We start from the raw sequence: 27,477 nt of genomic DNA on the forward strand, positions 1-27,477 counted from the left end.
TAACTTTCTCCTGATATCCCAAACAACAGTTTTTGTTTCCAATTTATACAAACACTTTACAGACAGACAAGAGGCAGGAGAAACAGGAAGCCTTGAAGACATCTGAGTTAGAACTACCATAAGCTGTACACTGCAATCCTTCATTTGCAAATGAGTTTACAACATCATGATTTTTTACACTCTTGACTCCAGAAAGAAACAGTAGGAATCCCTCTAATAGTTAAGAATAGCGATTCATTTTGTTCCATACCATGTTTTCAACAGTAGCCATTCTAGACAGCTTGGAAATACTATAAATAGATGAAGAAACTTATTGCTAATCTGGCTACACACGGTCTTTTCATATTTGGGTTTGGGGTATTTTTTTAATGTTAAGTCTGGTCAGCCCTAGATCAAGAAAGTTTATAACTATCTTAACTGAACAGACTCTCTAGCCTTTTTGGAATCCACATAAAAGAACTTTTCCTCAGAAATATAGTACCATCTTTTAAACATAAAGGTCTAATAGACCTATCAAGGCAGTACATCCCAGACATTTACAGTTCAAGATTCCACCCACTGCCAATACTGAAATATGTCCACAAAAAGAACAGTATTTTTCTTCAACTTGATGTTTCTCCTAGAACAAGTCAGTAATTCCAACAAAGGTAGACAGGTCAAACAAACAAACAAAGACCACCTTAGAGGTAGTCACAGGAAGTAGATAGGTAAGTTTCTAATTTAAATGTTTCAATACTTACCAGTGAAATTTTACAATAAATTCTTGGCCAGTAAGGAAGAACACCTTTAACAACTTCCGCTTCTCTTTCCTTGCACATCGTCCCAAACTCTTGCATAGCCTAAAATTAAAATACCAAGGGCATGACTTAAAAAGTCAGGTAGATATAATCTCTAATTTACCAGTTTGTATCTGAAACTGCAACTTCCTTTTCCAAAAATCAAATAATTTCTTGCAAATGAGCATCTATAGAGATAATTGCATGATGGACCTTGCTATAGGTTATCCTGGATATAATCTGTATTGCAGTTCTAGCAAATCCACCAAAGTGAAATTAGGTATTTCCTCTTTCTCCCTTAAAAAAACGGTATCATTCTCCAATTAAAAAAAAAAAAAAAAATGGCAGGCAAAGGATACACCTACTTTTAACTTGGTTGTGACATCCCTTTTAGAAAGTTTTCGCAATACCATTCGGAAATCAGCATCCACAAGGCTGTCTACTTCTTCTGCTCCTTGAATTGCAGGAACATATCCTAGATCGCTCTGAGACGTCCCAAAGCCGATAAACCCAGGCACTGTTCCACGTTCTTTGGCAAGGAGCTCTGCAGCTCGGCCACTGCTAGAAGGCTGACAAAAGGAAAGGGACAGGAGTCAATTATCCATTTAATTTTATTTTGCACACATTACGCATTTAAAAATATGATGCTAATTTTATTTTATAATGAACCTTCTAATTAACATAAAGTATCTCAAAGAAGAGTCCACCTGTGCTTTAAACATAGAAACCTAGAAAATTATTCTTCTCTTTAGGATCAGGCTGAGAGACTTGGGGCTGTTCAACCTGGAAAAGGCTCAAGGGAGCCCTCATAACATCCTTCCAGTACCAGCAGAGAGCCTACAAGGAAGCTGGAGAGAAGTCTTCATCAGGAACTGTAGTGATACAACAAGGAGGAATGACTTCAAACTGAAACACAATAGGTTTAGATTAGATATGAAATTCTTGCCTGTAAGGGTGGTGAAGCCCTAGCACAGGTTGCCCAGAAAAGCAGGGGCTGCCCCATCCCTGGAAGTGTTCAAAGCCAGGTTGGACAGGGCTTGGAATAACCTGGTCCAGTGGAAGGTGTCCCTTCCCCTCGCAGGAGGTGGGACTGGATGAGCTTTAAAGTCCCTTCCAACCTAAATCACCCTGTGAGTCTATTTGATGATTCTGTGAATCAAAATTCTCTTTTCACATAATGCATGAATACTTATGGAAAATTATTGCTTTTATTGTTTTTTTTTGCTAACAGAAAATTCCTTCTGCAAGCAAACAATTTATTAAGAATCTATAAACAATTTATTAAGAAACTATTTATCCTCCTTCACTATTTCTGGCTTTCCTAGTTCTTATAGTTTCCTAGTTCTTATACAGGCCAATACAGCTCCCAGGGAATTCTCCTTTATTCTCTGAACAAACAAAAACATACAGACAAAATAAAGGATTCTCCCAGCAACCAAGTGGCCAAAAATGATTTAGAGAAATGTAGCAAAAGCATGCATATGTAACAAATATAATAAATACCATCAGACAGTGTGTGTTCTGGAGCTCAGCACCACTTCTAGCTTACCCCATTTGCCCATTGTATTATTGGCTCAGGTTTGTTTCAATGCTCTTTTCGAAAGACTGCCCCAAAACTACCTGAGGCTAAAATGTCGTCTGGGACACCTTATAATGCAAATAACTTTTATTTCCTTATGGCAGCAGCAATTTTGTGAGCTTGTGGGGTTTAAATAATCTTTTCTGCATGTGAGCTGTAAAAGATATGCTGCTTTGCGTTCCCTAGTCTTCCCTAAATGCACGGAGGAATTAGGGAACCTGAACACCAGACTTCTCCCACAATTCTGAGTGATAGGGCAGATGTCACGTCATCTCCGGCCTTTCGGCAAGTGTATTCTAAAACTCTGCACAGAAAACCACACCGAATGTACCACCGGCCCCTTGCTGAATCTACACCCGCGGTGATTTTGCTCTCCGTCTCCGTACAAATACCACAGCAGCAGCAGTCACGCTCCCCTAAAGCACGACCCAGGCCAAGAGGCGGCTTCGGGCCCGGCCCCAGCTACCACAACCGGCCCCGAAGATCGCGCTGCCCCGCCAAAGGAGCCGTGCTCCGGCGGCCCGCGGCCCTCCGCCCAGGGCACCCGGAGTTCCGGAACCGCGAGCCCCCGAGCCCTGGGCCCGGCCCCGCCACCCGGCCCCGCGGGCCGCGCTCACCCGCAGGTTGCCCTTGGTTCGCTGCTTGTTCTTGCCCCCCATGGCGGCGGCGGCACCGGGACCGGGGCCGACTGGAGCCACCGCGGGTACCCCAACACTTCCGGGGCGGGGCCGCGCGGCGCGGGAGGGTACCTGCCTCGAGTGGCCCCAAACACAGCAATATCCTTTAAAGAAATAAAAGTGAAATCAATCGATCTTAAACTTCGAGCGTCCCGTGGGGCCTTTACGGAGTCGCAGCGTTCTTGTACACTTACAAGGACTTTGGATTTGGGAAAGTTTCACCCACCCTTGTGGAATGACATCGCTATAAAGTATCCCTACAAGAGGTGTTCCAAGTCCATACCAGAGAGCTGAATGTTAGCGATTTTACTGGATGGGTACAGAAACATTTAATCAATATTTAATAAAAATATTTAATCAAAAGAAACCAATGTCTGCTTTTTCTACAGGGATTTAGATGCAGTATCTGCAAAATTAGCATTCATTGATACAACTTTGTTGAAATTCCACTCAAAAATACATAATGCACTTCACATTACAGGATTGAAAACTTGGTAACTCAGAAGGCTGAGGATCATTTCAGAGTTTTTGAGCATGCTATAAGGGAACCCGATCCTTGGTACCCTGCTGCTTTTACACAAACCAAATTAACAGATGTAGTGGAGACACCATGGTATCTATCTTACCTGCACACACACTTTTACTACAGAAAATTCTTAAGCCTTAGAGTAGGAATCCTAGCTTATCTTGGTAGCATGAATAAGACTCCAGTAAACTTGCTCCCTCCATTTGTTCTTTTTTAAAATAAAATAATGATCTCAGGGCTTACTAAACTTTCAGGTTGAATGTAGAAGATTGTTTAGAAAACAAGTTTTCATTAAGGGTATGTAGACAGTAACAATTAATGTAAACATCATGTTCTCACTCCTGAGATACCCACACTGCAATTTTGTCTTTTCTTATTTGTATATTCATTCACCACACTCATCCATCTACAATTCTGTAACTGTCCAGTAGGTTGTCAAACACATTTTCTTTCATTTTAAATAGGTATGTACCCTAAATCTCTTTAACACCAGAAAGTGCACAAAGCATTCATATAGTCATTTCCATTATTCAGGACTTCGCTGGATATTTTTTTATACTGAAAACTGAATTCCTCACATGAATCATGAACTATTAACTCCCTCTCTGATCAACTGTTGCAGAAAAGCTAAGGAATCTGTTAAGAGGATTAAATTAAAAATGTAGCTGCTGGGGCCTCTGCTGATCAAACCCTTGAATGCCCTTCAACCCCAAAGTACATTTGAAATATGTCAGCACATCCTTTTTCTTCTAAAAAATTATATAGTTGCCCCAAGTCCATATGATTTCCCCGGGCACCATGTGCATCAAAACATTTTTCTTCCAAAGTGGGGAACTTCCGTTGCTTCTGGATCTCAGCATGTCCTCCACCTTCCAAAGAAACATCTTCTCGGTGCCGAATAAGGATTCTCTTCCATGTTAATCTTCTTATCCTGAAAGCAATTGAGGAAATATTAATCTGCTTATAAAATAAAGACTGTTTTGGGAAATATTATATATATTATTTTGGGAATAACTACTATCACAAAAGTAAATAAATTCTATTTGTGTATATATATTGACAGAGATAACGGTTCATGAGCTGGTCACAGAAATACCACTCACATGCAAACACTCATAAGCAGAAGCTTGGGGCTTTTTTATCTCCTCAGGACTGGAAATCTTTACTGCTATCCCTCACAAAATAATTAATGAGGATGTGGTTTCCATTTCAGGACTCACTTCTGTCTTCCCTGTGCTAAGAATTCTCCGAGACTCTTAGCTGATACAATCAAATTACAATGCTTATTTAGTCTGCACCACCAGAAAGATAAATGATGGGAGCAAAATTAAACACAAATGTGAAGTGATATAAAAGCACACAAATCTAACACAACTGGGGTGCTGCAGTCCATCTCTATCAAAGTGAAACACAGAAGAATATAAAACAGAAATAAATGTGCATCCTGCAGTACCAGTTTCTTTGAGTGTTGCAACCAACACTACAGCAGATATTCAGAGCTGTACATACATTATTATAAACACAAACAATTTGCAGATCTTCACAGCTTGAATTTCCACCTTCTGGCCACATGTACAACATGACAAAATGCAATATTCTAACTACTAATGGCATTTAAGTATAAAGAAGAACTAACCTTGACCAGAACTCTTCACAACTACTTTGTAAACCTTCTACACAAACAACACCTGGCTTTCCTGGCATGCAAAACCCTGACAGAGAGAGCTCCTTGGCCCAGTCAATAATATTCTTTCTTTTTTGCTTGTTGTAAATGTGATGACTGTAGATCCACAATCGAGTGAATGTGGTGACTTCTGACTTTGTGGCATCTGAGGCTGCCATTGAGAAGGATGAAAGATCTTTGTCAATGTAAGCAGCTGCGTGATCTTTAACCCATTCCCTCGCACTCAGTATGCAGGGCTCGCCACTGAAGTTTTGCATCAAGTATGTTTTCAGATCAGAGTTCAGGAGAATCTGCTGAGAGCGGCTTAATAACGATGACCTAAAAAAGAAAAAAATGCATATAAATATATATATGTGTTTACAATTTACCATGTTTTTAAAAGCACAGAATCCTTAGGTTTGGAAAAGACATCCCAGATCAAGCCCAAACTTTGACTGATGATCACCTTGTTAACCAAACCAGTGCACTGAGTGCCACATCCAATCATGTACTGACCACCTCCAGGGAAGTGACACCAGCACCTCCCTGGGCAGCTCCTTCCAAAGACTGACCAACTTTTCCATGAAGAAGTTCTTCCTAATGTCCAACCTGAACCTCCCCTGGCACAGCTTGAGGCCATTTCCTCTTGACCCGTCACTGGTTCCCCAGAAGAGGCCAATCTCCACCTGGCTACAGTCTCCTTTCAGGTAACTCTAGAGAGTGATAAGGTCCCCCAAGTCTCCTTTTCTCCAGCCTAAACCACCCCAGCTCCCTCAGCTGCTTCTGATTAGGACTTGTGTTCCAGACCCTTAATAACTTTTGAAAAGTTTTGCTTCAAGTTGCCAAGAAAATCAGGCATAGCTAGATAATATGCACATGCATATTTAACTCATATTAGCTATGAAAACATCTTAATTATTATTTAATTGGTGTGCTAGCTCTTGAATTCACAAACAGCACTACAAATCTGTAAAATAAAATCAAAAAAAAGGTACTTTCAAGTAAGTATGGTGGCTGAACTAATTTCCTGGAATACACAAGTCTACTTCTTTAAACAGAAAAAAAAATCAGAAGGGTGGAAGAAAGAGCATTGTGACAAGGGAAGAGTAATACCTTTGATTATCTTTTCACCCGTTTAGTAAGTCTTAAGCTTTATTAAAATAGACACATCTTTCTTCTTGAGCATCAGACCTATGAACAGTATCTACATGTAACCCTTCTATACAGGTGATGGCTCCTTCATACTTTCTCCCTTTCCCTCACTAATTTGCTGACCACAACAGAGAAATCCTAAGCTTGTATATTTGTTTTTTCTTCAGCACTATTGTCAATCTGGCTTAATTCAGCAGTAAACCATCAAAAAAAAAGGACTGCTTTCTCTGATCATAATTGTATTTGTGCAGTACACTATAACTTATAAATATTTTTATTAGCAGTTGTACCTCACGGTAATTTCTGGGAGAACACTTGGATATTTAAATGGTAAAGCACAGGATATAGAGAATTCCACCTAAAAACAAATGAGGAAATGTTTACTTCACATAAGCCATAAAATCCCACAAAGTAATACAATAATTTTTTTAAAAGGGTTTACAATACCGTAGAGGCATTAGGCACCTCTGTCTTTATGTTCAGTAAAAACTGAACTTTTGAAGATGGCACCTTTGCAGACTCATTTTCAACATAGTGTTTCAGTTCAGCTAGAGCCAGTTGGTCTGTGACAGCAAACTCTTCCTCATAAGGAAACATGCTAGACAGTAAATCTAACTCTGAAATTTGTATCTCTGCTGCTTCTTGGTTGGCCATTTTTGTTGTTCCCTGAGCAAAGAAAAATAAAGGAAAGAAAGACACAGCTTGAATACGGGACAAAGTTCTTTAACTACTCATATGAAAATCATGTTAAAGAATCACAGAATACACTGAGTTAGAAGGAACTCACAAGGATCATCGAGTCTGACTTCTGGCCCTGCACAGGACAATCATAAGTCACACCCTGTGCGTGAAAAGCATTGTCCAAACACTTTTTGAGCTCGGTCAGGCCGATGCAGTGACCACTTTCCCGGGGGGACTGTTCCAGTTCCCAACCACCCTCTGAGGGAAAAAACTTTTTAAGTATCCAACCCTAAACCTCCCCTGACACAGCTTCATGTCCTGCCCTCGGGTCCTGTCACTGGTCACCAGAGTGCCTCCCTCTCCACTTCCCCTCCCGACGAAGCCGTAGATTTAACGGATATTAATAGTTATGAACAAGCCCATCTTAACCGGTTCGTGTCTGCCGGGCAGTCTGGGTAACACACATACACAGCAGTTTACACTGCCCTGAGGTGGGACAGGACGCGCTGGTGTCTCACCAAACCAACGCCTTCGACACAGGGCTGCTACTCGGGTGTCTTGAGCGCTGGAGAGCCTCCCCTGCCCCTCGAACACTCCCACCGCCCCGCCGCACAGCGCGGCCTACAGAGAACAGAGGAGGGGAAAGTGAGCCGGCGTCGCACCCGCGCATGCGCGTACGCGTCCCGCACCACCCCACACCCCCCCTCCCCCCCGTCACGGCCCCACAATGCAGCGCGCCAGAAGCACGCATGGAAGCCGGTGACCGACGCCCCTCCACTGGTGATTGAGGTAAGAGGTTGCCGTCTGCCTCGTTTGGTGGAGTCATGCTCCAGCAAGTTGTTCGCCCCGCCGCCCCGGCAGGTAAGGGACGGGAATCCCCCGTGGCTGCTGCCGCCGCGCTCCTACCGCCGCGGCCACTCTCCTCCTAAGTCCGGACTCGCTCCGCCGGCACGCTGCAGCCGTCGCTTCTGCCAGAACGCGCGGGGCTCCTGGTTGGCTACAACAGCTGTCGCTCATTGCGCGGGCCAATCGGAAGCAGGCGGGGTCATGGGGGCGGCCCGGCCGCGGGCTGGGCCGGGCCGGGGGGGCTGCGGGCTCGAGGGTTACGACTCACCTGGTGCGCGCCGGGCGGGAAGTGCGGGATGGCGACAGGGTCCGGCCTGTTGCCCGCCGCAACCTGAAGGTTCCCCAAGCGAAAAAGCTCTCAGGGCTTTTTTCCAGGGTGTCAGTCAAAGGGAGGTGCGCGTTTGGTCGTTTACAGACCGTTCGATCTTATTTAAAAAATATATAAAATGCTTCAGTCGTTTAGGCTGTGCATTCATCGTGAGGGCTGCCGTGGTGCAAAGCGTGTCGGACAAGTCTGCCCAGGCACAGCTTGGGTTAAATTAACAGCCCCACCTGTTGATGCTGGCCTGCATTCCCGGCAGGAGCAAGGACAATTTGGAAAGGATTTTATTAATTAAAATTGTTTATACAAGATCAAGTGTTGTAGCTTTTTGCAGAAAAATATGCTGTAGAGGAAGGTTGTTGGGTGAACAGTTACTTCTTTTTCTGAACAAGGTGAATGCTAAGTTGCAAAAGTTGGCAATTCTGCTCTCGATCAAGTGGCTGCCGAGCAGCCATCAATAATTGGGTCATCTGTCCTAAGAGTATGCTCATGCAAACATGCTCGTGTTTGTAAATGGCTTTTCATACAAAACGTCCTCTGTGAGTATCATGCCTAAGCTCTCCCCAGCTTAATTTTTCTCTGATTCTCTTGGTCTGACTTAATCATTTTGCCTGTGAAAGCTCCAAGCACACAGTTGTGCTCTGGGGCTGGTGTGCTGCCATGTACCAGCATAGAAATTAATTTGAAAAGGTGGACTGATACAGATTTAGTGCTGGTTGTGTTTATGTGAAGGGTGGACAGCAGGGTTAAGCTAGCCTGCAAAGATTGCAGAGATTTGATTTTGAACCCTTTTAGCTTTTTTGTTTTCATTGTACAATGTGAGTTTTAAGTTTACCTGAGATTTTTGGATGAGCTTTTGTCAGGTAAGGTACAGGGACTACAGACTTGTGGAGACCCTGGGGGGCATTCCCTGGTTTAGGGATACACAAGAAACTTACCTCAAAAAGCTTTAAGACTCCATTGGCTCGTTCCCCTGTTCCTACGTCTCTGAGCCACTCCCTCCCTATTCTCTGATTGGCCCTCATCTTCGTACTGCCCCGAGACCAGGCTCACCCCCAGGCCCCTCAGAGACTGATAAGCTTGGACCCTCCACGTGTGTGTGCCTGTGACCTGAACATCTTACTGGGCGGCTGAATAATATATCTGTGGATATTATGCAAAGGCCCTCTTTGCCTCTTTACCTGGGACTTTACTAGCAGCTGCCACACAGACTAGAAACTAAACGTGGTCTATCACATGTGCAGTAGCCACCTATCTGAAGCCAAGCACTTGGGTTAGGACACTGAAGTGGTAGATCACTCTTGTCGAGAAGGGTCCACAGGTATAGTGGATAACAGACCTGTCTGAATTATTTGCTTGATATGAGGGGAAGGTGATGATAAATCTTCCTCTGCAAAGAAATTGAAAAATCAGAATTCCCATGGTCTGTGTATCTTCAAATATGTCAAGAGAATATTACTTGTGTCAGATTTCATCGAAGACACAGGAAATTTGCAGTAAACAAAATAAAAAGGTTGCAAATTTTTCAAGATTGAATTCAGAGAAAACAAATTCTTTTTCATAAAATTCCTGTGGTGTTATTTTAAGTCCTTAAGGTTTATAGGATTTTTGATAACGAAGCTTCCAGTCTACTTGTTTTGTACAATGCTTTTGATTTAACATTTTAAATCATTTGGGTTTTGTAATTCACATTGTGATCTTGTCTATACAACAGCTACAATTGTTTCATGTTAAACTATAATTAATATTTTTTGTTTTGAAAATGTCAAATTAAAACAAGTTTATTCACCTCAAGGGACAGCTTGGCCATAGAAATAACTTGTGTAGCAATGAACAAGGACAACTAAAACTACTTTCTAATCTTACTGGTTTTTTTTTTTAGGTCACTCTTCCTTTTAGGAACAATTACAGACAACAAATATGGGCAAGAAACGCATCAAAGTCAAAACTGCACAGTCTGATGAGTCTCCAGATATACTGAGTATGTTTCCTTGGAGAAGTTTGTGGATGTAATGTTTATTTTAACTCAGAGAAGGCTTGAAAGCTGATTAACATTAGAAGGCCTTCACACTAGCCACTGGCTTTGATGTCACATATACAAAATCTGGATTTTTAATTGAAACTCAAGTCTAGCAAGAAGTATTGTTGTCGTGACTTTTCTAAGCATGCTAGAAAATAATAATCCTGTCTTGAAAAGTGAGATTAGTTTCTGGTTTTTTTTTAGGAAACTCAAACACACAGTTCTTTACTGATACAGATTGTGTAAAATTACTCAGAATATAAAGAGTTTCTGGAGTCAGCTGCCAAGCTTAAGTTGCATTTTCCTAGTGAAAAGTTTGTTGCAGAAGATTCTTGCTTTAACAGTAAAAGCTGTGACTAAAATACTTTTTGTGAAGCAGTTTCCCTTTATTCTAGCAGCTAATTTGGTACTGACTCTGGACACTTCAGCTCTTATAGTGTATTTTGGTTAAAACATGTTCTTTCTGTTCTTCTGTTCCAAACAGTTCCTAATCACAGATACTAAATTTTATTCTCCTAGCTCCATTCAGTCTCACCTGTGAATTTTTTTTGGACTTGTTTACCTTGGTTGTTGTAGCTTTTTTTTAACTTATGTTGTGTAGCATTCTCTTCTACTACCTTATCTGCCAGGTTACAGATTGTGTCTTTCTCATCTTTTTTGGGGAAGTGATTTGAACCAGATTAATTTAGTTGGGGGAGAGAGCATTTAAGAGTTTGAGGAGACTTGGTGGGATGGCCTGTTTAAGTCCACTGTGCTTTGGTTTCCTGATTGTCCTGGTCTTCTTGTGTTAGCTTCTGTCTCTAATGGATGCCTTTTTTATCTACTTTTGTCTGGTTTGGTTGTTGGGGGCTTGTTTCCTGGAGTCAGGGTTAGTGTCTACTGTAACTGTTCCTCTTTTTCTCCTGCAAAAGAGACCAGTTATGTTCTAGCTGCTGCTGGCATCTCAATTTTTTGCCTATGAATAGGTTACCTTATGATGACAAAGACCTGTAAAGCTACAAATGAAACTAAGACTAATCATGGTGAATAATTCCACTGTAACAGTAGTTGCTGATATACAAAATTTTTTTTGTTTCTTTTTTAAATGACAGTTTTGTAGATGAAGCTTATGTTTTTCAGAAAGGCTAAAAGAATGCTGAATATCTATGTTTGTCCCTTGTCGGCTAGCATTTGCACTTTGATAAAATCCTGTAATCTGACAGAAACAAAACTGGAGGTACAAAAATTTGCACCAATTTCAGCTTATGCCAATAGAAGTTTGCCATCTTGAGGCTGTAATCTTGCCTCAACAAAGATAGTTTATGAACTGTCACACTCTGAGCAATAAAAACAGTTCAAAGTTTAGGATGTAGCAACAGTATTTCCATATTGTCAATGGTGGTAACAAAAGGTTTCTTTCTGATACTCTGATAAATTGTTCGTGTTTCATTGGCTCTAGAAAGACTATCCTAGCTTCTGTATTACTGCCAGTGTATTCAAAGCTTGGATTTTTTTATGCTACCTACATCCTTCTTGTGCTTTTTAATTTGTAGAACCTGTGTGCAAGCATATTCGTAAAGGACTGGACCAAGGCCTTGTGAGAAAGGCACTGCAGAATGTGGAATGGCATGTTTGTCAGGACTGCAAGGCAGACAGTAAGATACAAGAGAAGGCTGAGGAGGAGGAGACTGATGAAGGCACTTCGATATGGTTATGCCTAAAATGTGGCCATAGGGTATCTCTTTTGTTGTTAATTTGTCTTAATACCTTTCAGTGTCTCATAATGCAGTGGAAAGTTTGAATTATTTTTCAGAAAAAATAAAAATACTCCTAATCTGTGGGGTTTTTTTGCAAGATCTTAATGCTCATGTTAGTTCATGAAACTTAGAACTCTGCATGCTGAAGAGGTTTTGGTTCTGTTTCGTTCTTTCAGGTGTTTAGAACTGGAATTTATTCATTAAATGTTCAGTCCCATAGCAGCTTTATTCTGCACCCAGTAATTTATCCATCTGCAAAAATAAATATTTTGAAATAGATATCCCTCTGTTGATCCCAATTAGTTGAACATAATTGAACAGTTTTGATTGTAATACTTTGTTTTTACTCTGAATTTATGTATGTTTCATTGGCAGTCAAATGGATTTTGTGACACTTGTGGTTATCAATATTGTAGGGCTGTGACAGAAATTCTCCTGACCAGCATGCTTTAAAGCATTATGAAACACCGAGATCAGATCCCCACTGTTTGGTTCTCAATTTGGACAACTGGAGTGTGTGGTGAGTTTGTCAGGCAGCACAAGACAGAGCTGGAGGGCAACAGAGGCTGGAATATAATTTGTCCTTTCTTTGTGAATTCTGAGATTTCTCTCTAGGCATATATTAAAGGGTTTCCAAACATGTAATTTCTAGCAGTCTTTGCTGAAATTTGCAGAATAAATGTTATTTTAATGTAAAATTTACGATTTGGAAATCTTCATAATTAAGGTTGTACTTGACCAACTAGTAAATGTCTTTGACTTAATATTTCACTGTTTTTACTTGGTCAGAATACTGACACATGGACACAAGTGTTGATCAGTGGATCTAAATCTTAAGTTTTGACCTTGGGAAGAAAGTTCTTTCTGATGTGCACTTAGTGACAACATTACTTTTATCTCCTCTGAAAATATGATTTTTTAATACTACATATAGACAGGAAGCATAGCTAGAATTACGAGATGCTACTGGATCAAGCAATACAAAATCCACGTCCCTGGTAGTTTTTGCTTCTCTCAAAAGTAATTATACACTTGTATATATGAGGGGAACCCCAGTTTTCTAAACTGTGCTATATAGAAATACTGTACTTGACATAAAGAGTTTTTGTTTTGCTTAGTAATGTGGTTTTGCAACTTAGTATCTGTCATTTTGTTCATTTTATATAACATTATCTATTTACTTGATCATACTTAGTACTTACATGTAATGATCACTACTTTTAATGAATTCTAGAATGGAAATGGACATTGTCAGTAACATTATAACTAATGAGCTAGTGAGCTTGTCTTTGTGAATTTAAATTAGTGTTAAAATTGTGGGTTTGAAGTGCCCTATTTTCCCTGTTTTTTAATCAAAATACTTGCAAGTAAGAGAAGTTGTGGAAGTAAGATGTTTTGGCTTCCTTCTAGAATTTCTTGGTTGTACAAACTTGCCCAAGAAATTATTCAAAGATTGATATATTGGCTATAAATTAGTTGTAGATCAAACCCACTGTCAAGAACTGTATTTCAGAGTGGGCCTAGTACAGAAATTCTGATCAAAATTTTAACCAAAATTCTAATTCTAATCAAAATTCTTTTATTAATTATATGAATGTGTGACCAAACCTGTCTGTGGTGTGCATACACATGTGGTTCAAATTGGATGTAAGTAATAACTGTAAAGAGTTTAAAGACGTGGAGAAGAAAGGGAGAGTTCTAAGTATTCACTAAGTTCTGTGCTTTTGGGTTTACAACTGCTGTTGTACTCATTTTCAGTGCTGGTCAAACAGCCATCACTAACAAAACCTTTTCCACTACCTTGATTCTTTCAAGATTGTCTACAACTTTTTTTGACAGGTAGAAGGTTATGGTGTTAAAACACACCATGGAAGTAACTGTCCTTTGTCATTCCAGGAGTGAGAATGTCTATTTTTGTTATTAATCAGATAGACAATAGACAAGCAATCAGGGATACAAAAGCTGAATCAGTTTTTTAAATTAAATATGAGAAAATGTGATGACTAAAGCTAATGCCAGGGAGGCTGGAGATTTGGGGAAACACTTCACTGCAGACTTCTGCTTTTAATATCAGAAAATTAAGTCTGACTTATGGTAATCTGAAATCTGCCTAAGAACTGTAATTGGTGTTTTCCAAAATGCAGAAGTATCAGTACTTCTTTAAAGAGTTGATTGGGTGGAACTACAAAATTGGTACATGTAAAACTCCTTCAGATATTTGTGTCCTGTCATGGTTTTAGCCTTCTTGAGCCTTTATGACTGCAACTTCTCCTACAATTTTTTCTAAAGCACATTACTGGCATAACCTGAGCTTCTTTGCTTGTAAAGAGACAAATGGGGTTTGTATCAGCAGTAGAAGAGCAAATACAAGTCTGCAGGTTTAAGGGTGGACACTTGAGTTACTTCTTATCTGACTTAAATACAATTTGCTTGGCTAGAATATTCAAAATATTTTTCCATACCATAATATTCATAAATAATTTCCTTTAAGGCTTGATATCTTAGATTCTTGATTTTGGCAAAGTTATCCAAGCTTTTCTTTTTCTTGCTGCAGGGTTTCTAAGCACATCTTTTAAAAGTCTAATTTATACTTGTAAATTGCAACTGCCAGTCACCAAAATAATTTACTAAAGATAATTTTAAGTGTTTTAGTTTTGTGACAAGTAGATTGAATTCTTCTCTAAGACTTATAACTCTTACACTAAACCTTGTAATTTTATAACTTTGTGTAATGAATTGCATCAAAAAAGTAAATAGCTTGGGATTTTTAAATAATAGAAAAAAAATAGGATTAATTGTCTTCTTTTGGCGGTGGCGGAGACAGGTGCTACCCATGTGATAATGAAGTTCCATATAAAACTTCAACCCTTTTGGGCCAGACTGTGGATTTTGTTAGAAAACAAGTTGGTATTGACTCATCACATGCAGGTAAGTAATTATAGTATAGGTACAGTAAATCAGGTCTCCTAAGTTTTGGAGACAATGTTATAAATCCAGAATTTACACTTTTTATGGTAAAAGGAAAAACTAATTTCTCCCCTTTTTTAATATTCTTTGTCACAATTCTGATAGCATAAGTAATGTCCTAGCCCATAGGCCTAATTAGATCAGGATTTTGCTCAGCATCCCCTAAACATTTACAGACAAAACATACAAGAACAGGCAGATAAAAGGACAGTTTTACTGTGACTTTTTCTAAAATGCTATGTTCAGTTTTTCTGCAAATAGGCATTTGACTTTCAGTACTTAGGGTGCTGTGTTTATTCATCAGTGTTGCTCAGTCTGTCTTGAGGCCTAAAGAAAAATTGTCCTTGTTTAAGCATAATTTGATTTGATTTTTCTAAAGTCTTTTTGTGGGTATTTTTGAATGTATTAGGAATGACTAAGTCTCCAGCTGTTGCAGCACATATCCTAATGGAAGCAGTAGTATACAGAGGTTTTATCACTGGATCTGTATGTTTTGTTTAGGCAGCTGCAGTGCTTTTAGAACTCTAAAGTATTGTGTTCAGCCTGCAGTCTATCTGTAAAATATGATTGTTTAAAAGAAAGCAAACCCAGCAAAAACCCCCTAGTTTCCATAGTGGCAAAACTAGTTTTGTACAAGGCATTCCCACTAGAAAAATTGGATTAATTTGCATATGAAAATAAGTGCTATAACAAATGACTGTAAGAAATTCCAACACTTGGGTGAAATCACAGGCCTTGTGGGAAATTGAATACAAACATCCAGCAACATGGCTGTCTCTGAATTCAATTTTTTTCAGAAAGCAGCTGAGGTTTTCTCATAGGGAGCAGAGTTTTTTGAGTGGTCAGTCTTTTGCAGAGACACAGTTGAACTTCATATGAGTTGACAAAATCTTCTTCTTGGGTTTGAACTGGAAAACCAATGAATACTGGCGTCCAGTTGTTGCCTGCTTCGTGTATTCTGTGTTGTTGTTCATCTATCTGTTTCTTGTTCTAAGATTGTATTGTCTGTTTTTCTTGTTTTTTCTGAACTTGTTTTACTTGATTTTACAGATAGTATTAGCTCTCAGCCCTATTTATCAGAAACCTAATAACAGCTGATGGCCAAACAGGTAGAACCAGTGTGGATGTTATTTTGAAAACAGCCTGGAACTCCCTTACAGCTTTATTAAACAGGCTGTTGAAATTTTCGACAATACACCAAAATAATTTGGGGGAAAATATTTTTAAATTGTCTTGAAGACTATAAACCTTTCAGTATCATCTGATTAGGTACATGAAATGAATATGAGAATGCCTCAACAGTGGGAACCATTTGGATGTTGTGGGAGAAAGCCCTCACATAGGTGATTTTGACAGGAACATTCTGAGGAATTTCAGAGTATGTTGGCATAAATTGCTTGTATGCCAAGAGATGTTTAATTTGCTTGCTGATTCGAAATGGCATTTCAGGGGGCTCACAATTTGTTGTTTTGTTTGTTTTTTAACTTCTATTACCTAGATAATTTAAGAACCAAAACCAGTTTTGTATTTAAAAATGAAAGAATTAAATATCATGTGTATGAGCTCTAAACATCATAGATTGCTGCCTGCTGTAGTAATCTTTCCTAGCCTATACCCTATAACTGTGTTAACATGTGATATGTTTTTATTATTTCAGTCGAAAAACAAGAGAACAAAGAAGTTGAAAATAAAAAAGTAGAAAAAGACAGCAAAAATAAACAAGGAAAAGAAATTTCACTTAAAGAAGAAAATTCTCCTTCAACTGCTAATGGAGAAGTCACTGTGAAAGGACTTAGTAACTTGGGGAATACATGTTTCTTTAATGCAGTGATGCAGGTACAGGTCTTGCTGTTGTTTTTAGAAAAACTTTAAATGGAAAAAAAGCCACAAAAAAAATAAAAACCAACAACCCTGCCTCCAGCATTTTACAGTGACACAATTAGAATGGGATATTTTATCTGCCAGGAATGATGGCTTCTTTCTAAAAATAGTGTGTTGGCCCAGAGAAATACGAAGAAATGGAGCCACAGGTTCAGACTTGCTCTAAGGGTAAACACAATAAGCTGTGTTGTCCTTGAGGGACAGCATTTTTCACTGAAATAAAATAAGCTTGCCAACTTCTAGTTATTTTTTTTTAAATATGAAATATTTCACCCTTGTGACCTCTTAGACTATAAGAGATTAGTACTCAAAAAACCATGGGTGTTTATTGTAATAAAACTGTCTCTCTCAGCAAAAGGAAATCAAAAGTAATATTGGATTAAAAAAACAGGATGAGCAAGTTGCAGGCATTACCATTTTGCATGACTTGTTCAGCTCAGAAATGTAAAATAAACTTGTTCTTTCATGTGTATTGAAACTGACATTATCTTGTCCTCTTTGGCTTTTGATACTGAAGCTTTACTCAAAATTCCCACTGTACTTGCAGATTTTAGTAAACTGCTTTTGATTCACTTTTAAACACTTTAAACCAAGCAAATACATACATTGCATTTTATCCTTTGAATTTTTAGAAATAGACACTAGTAAATACACTTGTCAAAAGATCAGTCTCTATAAGGAAAATACATTTAGGGTTTCTGCTATATGAGCTAATGCTTATGGAGGGCACTGGAGGTTCTATTAGCTATACAGAATGTACCTTTAAATCTTAAACACAGATGGGGATTCTAGAGTGATAATTAACTACTTTAGTTCCCTGTTTGGGAAAATGCTGCTAAACTGGTTGCTACAAATTCCATGACTAACGAAGTTCAACTGCCCTTCCTGTTGTCCCTATTTTCCAATTTTTTTCTGTCTTCTGTGTTCTACAGAATTTATCACAAACTCCAGTCCTGAGGGAGCTGCTTAAAGAAGCTAAAATACCTGGCACAACGATTAAAATTGAGTCACCTGAGCTGTGCATGGTAATATGCTTTGACCTCCGTAGTGTTTGTCCCCACCTTCCAGTATGTTAAGGAAATCAGCAATACTGATCTGTCAGTTTTAAAGCTGTTCCTATTGCCAGCTTCCTACTCACAGCCAGTAAACTCCAACTCCATCCCCAGCAGACTGCCCTTGGCTAGCTAGCCCACTGTTTTATAACACCCATCCTCATTGGATGGGCAAGGCTGTTTCCACTCTTTGATAATTAGCACAAGCTGTGATTCATCAGGGGCAGGGTTGCTTACAGTCCCTTCTCCTACATGGTCCAGCTAAATACTAACAAGATTAGGGTGTAAAATCAGCAGGAGCTTCACCACTGCTTTCTATAAAACTGCTTCTGAAGTCAGTGGAGGTATTTTGTTCAGAGTGTAAGAGCAGTGATTCAATACTCTGTTGTAGGAGTGCTTATAGTATGATGATGTTATTTAAAGGATGAAAATGTGTAACTCTTGCTATAGTGCCACTTGTCTAAATGCAGAATAGGAAATTAGAGGATGTCTGTAGCACTAACTTAAATAGCACACCTGTCATTATAGTTAGAGATTTGGATGACAGAAAATGCACAACCTTTTTTAAGAAATTAGGTTTTTTCCTAGTAAAGGTAAGAAATCCAGACTTTGAACTAAGCAATAAATAAATGAGTTGTGATATCGTTTCATGATAAACCACACATTGTTTTTGTCAGGTTAACTGATTACCATTTTGGAATTTTGGGTATTCTATTTGACAATAACATTTTTAATGAACTGAAAAGGAAAACCTTAATTCAAAACAATCTGCCACTGAATTAAGGCAAAACAGCTCTGTTGTTTTTCTCTCAAACAGGAACCTCAGCTAATAAAACTAGATCAGCCGGGTCCTTTAACACTAGCCATGCATCAGTTTGTGACAGAAATGCAAGAGACAAAAAAAGGGGTAGTGACTCCTAAGGAACTTTTTGCTCAGGTTTGTAAAAAGTAAGTATCTGTACAATTGCACGTCATAGTGAGTATGAAAAAATTTGTTATTTAAGACTGTCAGTTGTTCCTCTTTTTTTTATCTCTAGCTCAGAACACAGCATACAGAATACAGAATTTATAGAAAAATTTTTAATTATTGAAAGAAATCTTAATTTTTGAAAGAGTAAAATAAAAATGAATAGCTGTAAAATGAAAGCTACTCAGTGACATACTGTGTAGCTGGCATCGTATTTTTAGAAAATACTGTATGTAGACACTTGTTGCTTTTATATACTTACATTCTGGAGATTTTGTCCATGTATGTTTGCTGTGAATAATTTTTGCTTTATCTCTGAGTTCAGTTATACTTTAAAATTTCATTTAACAGAGCAATACGATTCAAAGGTTATCAGCAGCAAGACAGTCATGAACTGCTTCGTTACTTACTTGATGGAATGAGAGCAGAAGAAATCCAGGTGAGTGCTAAAGTCATAGTTGTGCATATCTTTCTCTTCGTACTCTGGACCCAGACTCTTTATTCTGCTGAAGGGAGAAAGAACATACTTCCTGAGATATGTCAGCTTCTGAAGTGTGTTTGTGCTGTCCATAGCACTCACTTGAACCATATTAACAATGAGAACCCACAGAAAAAGTGGGTTTGGAGTATGTGTAGGCACCCTAAAGAATATCCTTATATTTTAATTTCTGAAACACACTTGCAGAAATTCCTGGGTTTTATGTCAGTTTTAATTTGCAGCTTCTCTGTTGATTTCTTTTCTTTTTCTTTTTTTTTTTTTTGATATCCACAGGAACTGTTGTGTGGTTCTACAGGTATTTGTGTTGTTTGTATTGATTCTCTTAGTTTATGAAGATTATACTTTTTCCTCCATCTGAAACACATAAAATGAAGTAGCTAACTGAATTATTTTAGGAAATTTTACAGAGTATATTTGTTTTGAAAATTTCAGCAAATAAACATTGGAATTCTAAAGGCACTGAGTGACTCTAGCAAACAAAATGAAGAAGAACTTAAAAAGAAAATTAAAGGTAAATTATCACAGCATCAGTAACTTGTAAAATCTCCTTTGTTGAAGTATATAAAGTAACATTAATAGTATCAACTAAAAGATACATATTTATTTGTACAGCTTTATGACCTCTTGAGTATGCATGTATCTAGAATAAAAGGCTCAATAATTTTAGTCTATATTTAAATGTCTTGCTGAACTTTGTTGGCATTTCCTTCTTAACAGGATAAGAGAGAGTTGATTCTGAAGACATCATACATTAAAATATGTTTGGGCAATGATTAATAATTCAGACATAAGAAATTAAAATACTAGTATGTGAATATAATTTATGCAGCTGCTAATAGTCCATTGTTACCTAACAGTAGTATAGAAAAATTCCAAACAGTGAACAGAAGAATTTTTTAACTTTTCAACATGACCTGGGAGATGATCTGACAATTTAAATTCAGACTGTGTTACTCTGAAATTACAACGTGAGGAAAATGGTTTTGTTTGTCTGACAAAAGTTGGTGGTCATTTTTTAAGTTCAGATAGTTGTTTCAGTCTTCAGAGAAAACAGGAATTCTTACTGAAATGCAGTACTTCTGAGAAAATAGGGAAATGCATTTGAGCAGAGAAAGTGGTAGAGGTATGGTTTAACCAAGCTGTGTTCTGGGAATGTATTTTCATCCCCATTCTTTTGATCCACAAAAGATTCTTAATTTAAGAATCTTGCTGTATTTGCTATCCTGAGGAAACCAGAGCAGGCCAACATGTTCCGTCGCTCATCTTGCATGTTATAGTCTCCTTTTTTATTAGGTATGTTGTAATGAGATTGGTTGCCAGTATATTGTGTGTAATATTTTTAACTTTACTGTATACTTTTTGAATTCTCAGAATATGAAAAGAAAAAGGGAATACAAAGTTTTGTAGATCGAATCTTTGGTGGAGAATTAACCAGCACAATTATGTGTGAGGAATGCAGAACTGTGAGTAAACTGCCTGCTCTGAATAACGTAGAGTGTCAGGTCCTGTAATCTGCAGGATAACCCCAAAGTGACTGCCTATAGAAATAAGACTTGACTAGCTGCATGCTTTTCAAAAAAGAAGGATGATTTGGCTGGAATCTTTCTTCCACTCTGTTTTAAAGTTAATCTTGCAGTACCTTTCAAAAGCCTTCCAGAAAAAGAGGTCCGAAACAGCAAGCTTAATTGCCAGAATTCTCTCCTAGATTCCCAGTGAACACTTTCCAGTGGTACAGATCATAGAGCAAATTTATTGTTATGGTGCGCTTTCCTTTTTCATTCAGGGGATTGCATTTTCCCCTTTACCACAATGAAAAATGGTAGTGGGAGTGCCAGGAGGACAGTCAAGAAGATGCTATTGGGATAATATATCCTGAGAATGAAGTAATTGAGTGTATTAGCAAATGGACTAGTTGAATGTTATGATGGATTACAGCTATGAGTCTCTTAGGACCTAAGGTGCAATCTCACTAGATAACTGAAATTCATAAAAGTATTTCCTGCTCATTTCTGTGGTAATGTGACTGCTGGATTTTTGGTCATTGGAAGCTATTTGTGGAGGTAAATGAGCCATGTTTTACAGTTCAGTGCACAAGCAGGCCTTGATTGCACACGTGCAAATACACCTATTGACAGCAAGCCAGCTGTTTCCAAACAAAATTAAATTGGACTCTTGATTATTCATTTAAAGGTGTCCTTGGTCCATGAGTCTTTCCTTGATTTGTCACTTCCCGTACTAGATGTTCAGGTAAGAAACAGTCATAGGTACTCTTCAGCTTTTATTTTTTTTTTTATTCATAGGGAAACACTTATTATACAGTCATTAGGAAAAGTATTTAAGCTTCTTTCTAGAAGTCTCTTTTGCAAGTCAAAATTGCACAGAAAGATAGAGAATAAGATTTTTAATGAGAGTCATTCCTGTAAGTTGTGGCTTATGAATTGTCTCAGCAAAATCACACAGATTGTTTGATTTCTTTGTGGGTTTGTTTTCACATTTTTCATCCATTTTCCTGCACCAAGTCCAAGAACATCTCTCCTAATATTCAGATTATGGAATAAAGATAAGAAATGTTGATAGGATAGTATGTGAATACTTATTGGATAAATCTTCAGACACTCAAAGTACTTGATTTGCTTTATGTTTTGTATTGATAATCTCTATGTGTAATAATTCAGATTTTTTTGTGTAGCACTGTTTACTCATAAACATTGAAATGGAACCCCCGAGCCAAAGGGGTCATGACTTTGGCATCAAACAAGTTTCCTTTTAGCAGAAACAAATTCTGTGGCAGACAGTTAAACAGAAAATGTCTCTGCTTGTGTAAAACATTACTCTTCAATGTATTTAATGAGATCTGTTAGAGGCAAAGGTGATGTTGCCCCTTTACAGGTTTAGATTTTGGCCCTCAATAGCCTTACTTTTCATACTGTTTCATTCTGTTTCATATGGACTCTCTGAAGTGAGACACTCCTTCCATTAACATCAGGGTGTGAGTTAGTTGTATGTTACATGATTAAAATGTTACCTTAAGTTGAAAACTCAGACAACATCTCTGTTTCTGTGGTTCTTCTGTGGCTTTTTGGGTTTTGTAGAAAGGGAAAATTACAAAGAGAGACAACGTTAAAAAAAACAAAGAAAAGGAATCTGAAGATGAAGAGGATAAAATCAATGACCATTACCTTAAGCAGAAATATGAGCCCCTTGGTACAAGTAAGCACCTTCAGAAAAAAATGAAGAAACAGGCCAAAAAAAAAGCCAAGGTTGGTTTGGATAGGTATTTCACTTTGCGCTTGCTGTTTCTGTTCAAGAAATTCTTTTTTGTTTCCTTAGTTTACATGAAGGAAGAGATAGCGTAGAACTTCTCCTCTTTTCAAAATACATAACTGAAAAGACCAATTATACCCATGTCTTTGGTGTTAAGATGTTCTGTTGAGTGTTGCTGGGTAGGAATAATATAATAATATCCACTAGAATTTGTTGTGTGTCTGAAGATGCCTTAATTTGTATCATACTGTTTTTCAGTCATTGATTGTAAGAATCTTCACAAAACTTTAGAATACAGACACAAGAAAGATCAGGAAGATAGCAAGGGCATCATTAGCTGTCTTTTGATGATACTATATAACAGGGAGCAGTAGGAACTATGTCCGAGTGAGGATAAATTCAGTATTGGAACTGATTACCTCTGATCATTAAATCATAGATTATTCTTCCCCCTCCTGCCTTGTGTGCGCATCTATGGCATGCAACAAAGATTATAAAGAAGTGGTAAGAAATGCTAAATATAAATTATACTTACTTTGTTGTTTGTACTCTTGTTTATTATGTATTCAAATAAGCAGAGCCAACGCCGGCAGGAAAAACTTCAAGGAAAGGTGCTTCACTTGGCATATCTCTGCACAACTGAACAGCCAGAGACAGATGTCAAGTACAACCAAGAATCAGATACTGAAATGAGCTCCAAAACTCTTGATAAGAAGCAAGAAAAGGAATCATCACATGATTGCAAAGATTACTGCTTAACTCAGAAAGACTTGAGTATACAGGGAAATAGTAGAGAACTTCAGAGCAGGCATGAAAATGGAGGAAAGCCAGAACAAGAGTGGGAAGAAAACAAGTCACTTGTGGATCTCTCTATGGAAGGCTTAGATTCTCCTGTGAAGTTTGTCAATGGCCTTGACAACCTGTCTTTGGAAGAGGAGGATGATGACAATGAAAATGAGGAAGAGCTTACTATGGACTTTTCAAAACTCCACTTGAGTGCCAGTGACACAAGTGACACAAATACCTTGGATGGCCTTCAGCCTGTTCCTAACAAGACCTGCGAAGTATCTACAGATGACCCCGAAATGGCATTTTGTACTCTGGCAAACAGGGAAGAGCTAAACCCTGAGGAAGATTCAGTCCATCATTGTTTATATCAGTTTACCCGTAATGAAACACTTACTGAGACCAATAAACTACTGTGTGATGTGTGTACACAAAGGCATTTTGGACCAAAGAACAACATAAGTATGACAGACTTTTTAAAAGAAAACTTTAAACATATCCCTGTCTGCTTCTTGAGTGGGTAAAGAGTGGGGGGATTATCCCTTGTGTAACTTCGTCTACTTTCATTCGTTGTATTAAAGGAGAATGCTCAGCTTCTCAGGTCTTGCAATAGATGACATTGTAACACTTTAAATAGTAAAAATAAATTCCTGCTGTGACCTTTATTTTGATATAAATCACTTGTTTTAATCTTTGGTGATTTTTCTTTTCTGCAGGTGAAAAGAAGTGTGTTTATACTAATGCCAAAAAACAGATGCTCATCTCTTTAGCTCCTCCAATTTTAACCCTTCACTTAAAGAGGTTTCAGCAGGTAAGCAGCAGGTTGATACATGTATATAGCCTCAAGTTATACATATACATGCACATATGTGTGTAGTATTAGCTTAACTTGAAAATATGCTAACATTACTTTTATTTTCTGTAAAACTAGTTTGGGTTTTTTCCCAAAGTTTGGAAGGCATTCGTATGCAGCATTGTGTTTTGTGGTCGTTGAGGCACTAACATGTGTTTCCCTGAAAGAATATTCCCTTAATTAACTGGAAAATACTGTTTTGTAAATGTATTCACAACATATTCCCTCATTATTCTTACTGCTCACTGTATTAACCAGAATCCGAGCATTAATGGTTTCCTACAATTACAGCTGCTCATGGGCTCAATATATTTCAGTAGGTATAGGTAAATAGGATCCCTTACTAGTAACAAATAAGTAACAAGTTGGCAGAAGTGGAAAAGAGAGGATTCTGAGCCTTGTGGAGGAGAAGGAAGGATGAAAAGAAAGAAAAGTAACTTAAGTTTTATTTACAGACACTGAAGTCACTTACCTGTTTATTCCCAAGTTGTAGAAAAATTTTTGACTCAGGGCTTTAGCTTTTCAAGAGAGGAGGAAGAAAGGAAAGGGAGACAGTACCTCTAAATTTGAACCTGTTTGGTGTTTTTGGTCAATATCCTTGAAAAATAAGGGAGGCATCTTTAATTAGATGAAAACCAATTTCATATAGAAAATGGAAATGTGTAGCCTGATCCACGAGACTGTACTATGAAGAAAATAACATTTATCATCATCTCCTTTTGTTTTTCCAGTTTGATACTGGACGATTGTTTGATTAAGGTGGGAGCAGTTTGCGTCAGTTCGGGTGTTCTAAGATCAGATCCTCAGGCATGTGACAGTATCTGAGAAGCCAGAGTTGTCCTCATAGTTACTGAAGTGCATTAGAGCTGATTATTTTTCCACTTCTGCTGCTATTACATTAATGTATGAGTGAGCTGAAGAGCCATCTTAACTTGTGCTCCAGTGCAGCATGTGGGGCCAAGGAAATAATGCTGGAATACTGGACATCAGAGGAAAAAAACCTGCTTTTTCTCAGTTTTGTGTAATGTAAAACTAATTTGTATTGTTGAAACTTTAACCTGAAACATTTAGTAACTAAGTGTGGTTTTAGTATGCTCCATTTTAACATGATGGGGTTTTCCCTCTACTTTGGTTGTTTAAGGCTGGATTTAATCTGCAGAAGGTTAACAGGCATATCAAGTTCCCAGAAGTGATAGACTTGGCTCCTTTCTGTACAGCTAAATGTAAAGTAAGTGGGAAAACAATCAGATTCTCCTTTCCCATGTTCTAATGTGCTTTCACAACAAAGCTGCATAGTAAAATCTTTGTACAATGCTTGTCAAGCCTGTTACTTTGTGTGATAACTTGTACTTCACTGCTCATAACTGTAGTGCTTGCATGAATCTCTAATGATCAGTTTCCATTTCATCAACAAAAAAATCAAAGAGTTTGCATTCTTCAAAACCCAGCACTTGGCTGACATAGCTAAACTTGTGGTTTTCTAGAATGTGGCTGAAGGGAATACAAAGGTCTTGTACTCTCTCTATGGAGTTGTTGAACACAGCGGAACAATGAGGTCTGGGCACTACACTGCCTATGTTAAAATGAGAGCTATGAACAGCCACCTCTCTGATCTTGTTCTTAGAGGACAATCTCAAGGTAAATAATTAGAAATATTTTACAAATTATTTCTTACAGAATCACAAAATGGTTTGGGTTGGAAGGGGTCCTAAAGATCATGTAGTTCCAGCCTCCTGCCATGGCTCTTAAGTTCTGTGAGAAAGGCAATGAAGCTAGTGAAATGATATAATGAGTGGCTGAAGGAACTGGGAGGGCTCAGCCTGGAGAAAAGGAGGCTCAGGGGAGATCTTATCACACTCCAGAACTGCCTGAAAGGAGGGTGTAGCAAGGTGGACGTCCAGCTCTGGTCCCAGGCAACCAGTGACAGGATGTGAGGAAATGGCCTTGAGCTGTGCCAGAGGAGGTTCAGGTTGGACATTAGGAAGAAAAGAGGACAAAATAGTGGTTAAGCATTGGAAGGGGCTGCCCAAGGATGTGGCGACATCCCCATCCCTGGAGGTGTTCAGCGGACAACCAGATGTAGCACTCAGTGCTCTGGTCCGGTTAACAAGGCAATGATCAGTCACAGGTTGGATTCCATCTTGGAGGTCTTTTCCACCTCAATGATTCTATGATTATACTCTATGATTCTTACTGATTGCTTCAATTCTTTGTAGTAACTTTTACTCCTAAATTTTTCCTTTCACAGCTTCAGAAACTGAGCCAGTCAAGGGTCAGTGGTTCCACATCAGCGATACCCACGTACAACCTGTCTCTGTGTCCAAAGTGCTGAGCTCCCAAGCCTATCTTCTGTTCTATGAGAGGCTGCTGTAACTCATCAGAAGAGCCTTCTTGTATGTGCAGCCACCTTGTTTGGAGGTCTGAGAAGGCAGATTTGCAAATCATGTTAATATGTTGGAGCTTCTGTATAGCAGGAATTCACTTTATGCGTTTTAGGCACACTGACAAGCAGTTAACTTACACTTTTTCCAGTGTTTTACTACTTTTCAATAAAAGATTTTTTCAAAGTTACAGCTTTGGGTTTTTGTTGAATAATTTGGTTTCGTTTAGTTTACAGACTGCCAAGGGACTGTTATGGCCAACACTGCCTTTTTGTTGTAGGACTTTTTCTTTGAGAGCAGCTGCTGGACATTTTGAAGCGGTTTGGGATCTTCAGGAGTTAGAGTGCAGGATGGTACATAGATCTTGATGGAAAGTGCATATCTCCAGGGAGCTGGATGCGGTTCAATGGGTGCGAGTTCCATGCTGAGCAGCTGATGGCCCAGAAAGCATTCTAAAATGAAAAGGCCATGCTGCAATTGCCTTTTATTTTGAAGCTTATAAACTGTACATCCAACAATAAAATGATTCCTCTTCCTTCTCTGCTATATGCAGTATCACATTCTGTCAGTGCCCAAGAGCCAGGATCCCCAGTGGAGCTCTTGCCCCCACCCTGCTCCCACACAAACAGGGCTGGGCTAGAAAAGCACTCGTCTTTTTCCTGGGTACTGTGAATGCTCATCAAAATAACCACACCATGGTGTTGTCGACTCACAAAACAAGGACACACATCGAGCCCAGCTCGAAACCACCCCCAGCATACAGCCAAGTCAGCAACGTCCCTGCTCTCAAATCAACTCTGTCCGGACAAAAAGATTTAGCCAATCTTCCCCTTGCAACACAGGAACCCC

At 38.7% G+C, this 27,477-nt stretch overlaps 3 protein-coding genes across 11 annotated transcripts in view; 1 reads left to right on the plus strand and 2 right to left on the minus strand.

Annotated features, from left to right (window-relative positions):
- The window catches only part of LTN1 (listerin E3 ubiquitin protein ligase 1), a 31,629-nt gene extending 28,586 nt beyond the window's left edge, over positions 1 to 3,043 (minus strand). The window contains exons 1-3 of the mRNA XM_058800458.1: positions 2,973 to 3,043; positions 1,142 to 1,345; positions 741 to 839 (exon numbers count right to left, since the gene is read on the minus strand). Of these exons, the coding sequence (XP_058656441.1) occupies positions 741 to 839; positions 1,142 to 1,345; positions 2,973 to 3,014 (345 nt within the window). The 5' untranslated portion in view covers positions 3,015 to 3,043. The remainder of the gene's footprint in view (positions 1 to 740; positions 840 to 1,141; positions 1,346 to 2,972) is intronic.
- A 312-nt stretch (positions 3,044 to 3,355) lies between these two features.
- Positions 3,356 to 8,071, minus strand: RWDD2B (RWD domain containing 2B). 3 transcript variants are annotated; one of them, XM_058824353.1, is made up of 5 exons: positions 7,961 to 8,071; positions 6,821 to 7,039; positions 6,664 to 6,731; positions 5,195 to 5,560; positions 3,356 to 4,489 (listed from the first exon to the last, which is right to left on the minus strand). In XM_058824353.1, exons 1-5 carry the CDS (start codon positions 8,069 to 8,071, stop codon positions 4,243 to 4,245), a joined length of 1,011 nt encoding a protein of 336 aa, XP_058680336.1. In that variant the 3' UTR covers positions 3,356 to 4,242. The 3 variants fall into 3 exon arrangements, with proteins under 3 accessions (XP_058680336.1, XP_058680352.1, XP_058680345.1); XM_058824369.1 differs by lacking the exon at positions 7,961 to 8,071 and adding an exon at positions 7,573 to 7,653; XM_058824362.1 differs by lacking the exon at positions 7,961 to 8,071 and adding an exon at positions 7,161 to 7,207.
- USP16 (ubiquitin specific peptidase 16) lies at positions 7,790 to 26,770 on the plus strand. 7 transcript variants are annotated; one of them, XM_058824290.1, is made up of 18 exons: positions 7,790 to 7,915; positions 10,105 to 10,203; positions 11,775 to 11,956; positions 12,395 to 12,498; positions 14,803 to 14,906; positions 16,603 to 16,781; positions 17,759 to 17,851; positions 18,696 to 18,826; positions 19,197 to 19,284; positions 19,777 to 19,855; positions 20,716 to 20,807; positions 21,535 to 21,591; positions 22,437 to 22,604; positions 23,184 to 23,856; positions 24,111 to 24,205; positions 25,389 to 25,475; positions 25,732 to 25,885; positions 26,496 to 26,770. In XM_058824290.1, the coding sequence occupies exons 2-18, from the start codon at positions 10,143 to 10,145 to the stop codon at positions 26,618 to 26,620; spliced, it is 2,472 nt and encodes an 823-aa protein (XP_058680273.1). In that variant the 5' UTR covers positions 7,790 to 7,915; positions 10,105 to 10,142; the 3' UTR covers positions 26,621 to 26,770. The 7 variants fall into 7 exon arrangements, with proteins under 7 accessions (XP_058680273.1, XP_058680298.1, XP_058680324.1 ...); XM_058824315.1 differs by having other exon boundaries at positions 23,187 to 23,856; XM_058824341.1 differs by having other exon boundaries at positions 11,775 to 11,876.
- The last annotated feature ends 707 nt before the right edge of the window (positions 26,771 to 27,477 follow it).

Source organism: Ammospiza caudacuta, chromosome 2, assembly GCF_027887145.1.
Source record: "Ammospiza caudacuta isolate bAmmCau1 chromosome 2, bAmmCau1.pri, whole genome shotgun sequence".
Taxonomy (NCBI): Eukaryota; Metazoa; Chordata; class Aves; order Passeriformes; family Passerellidae; genus Ammospiza; species Ammospiza caudacuta.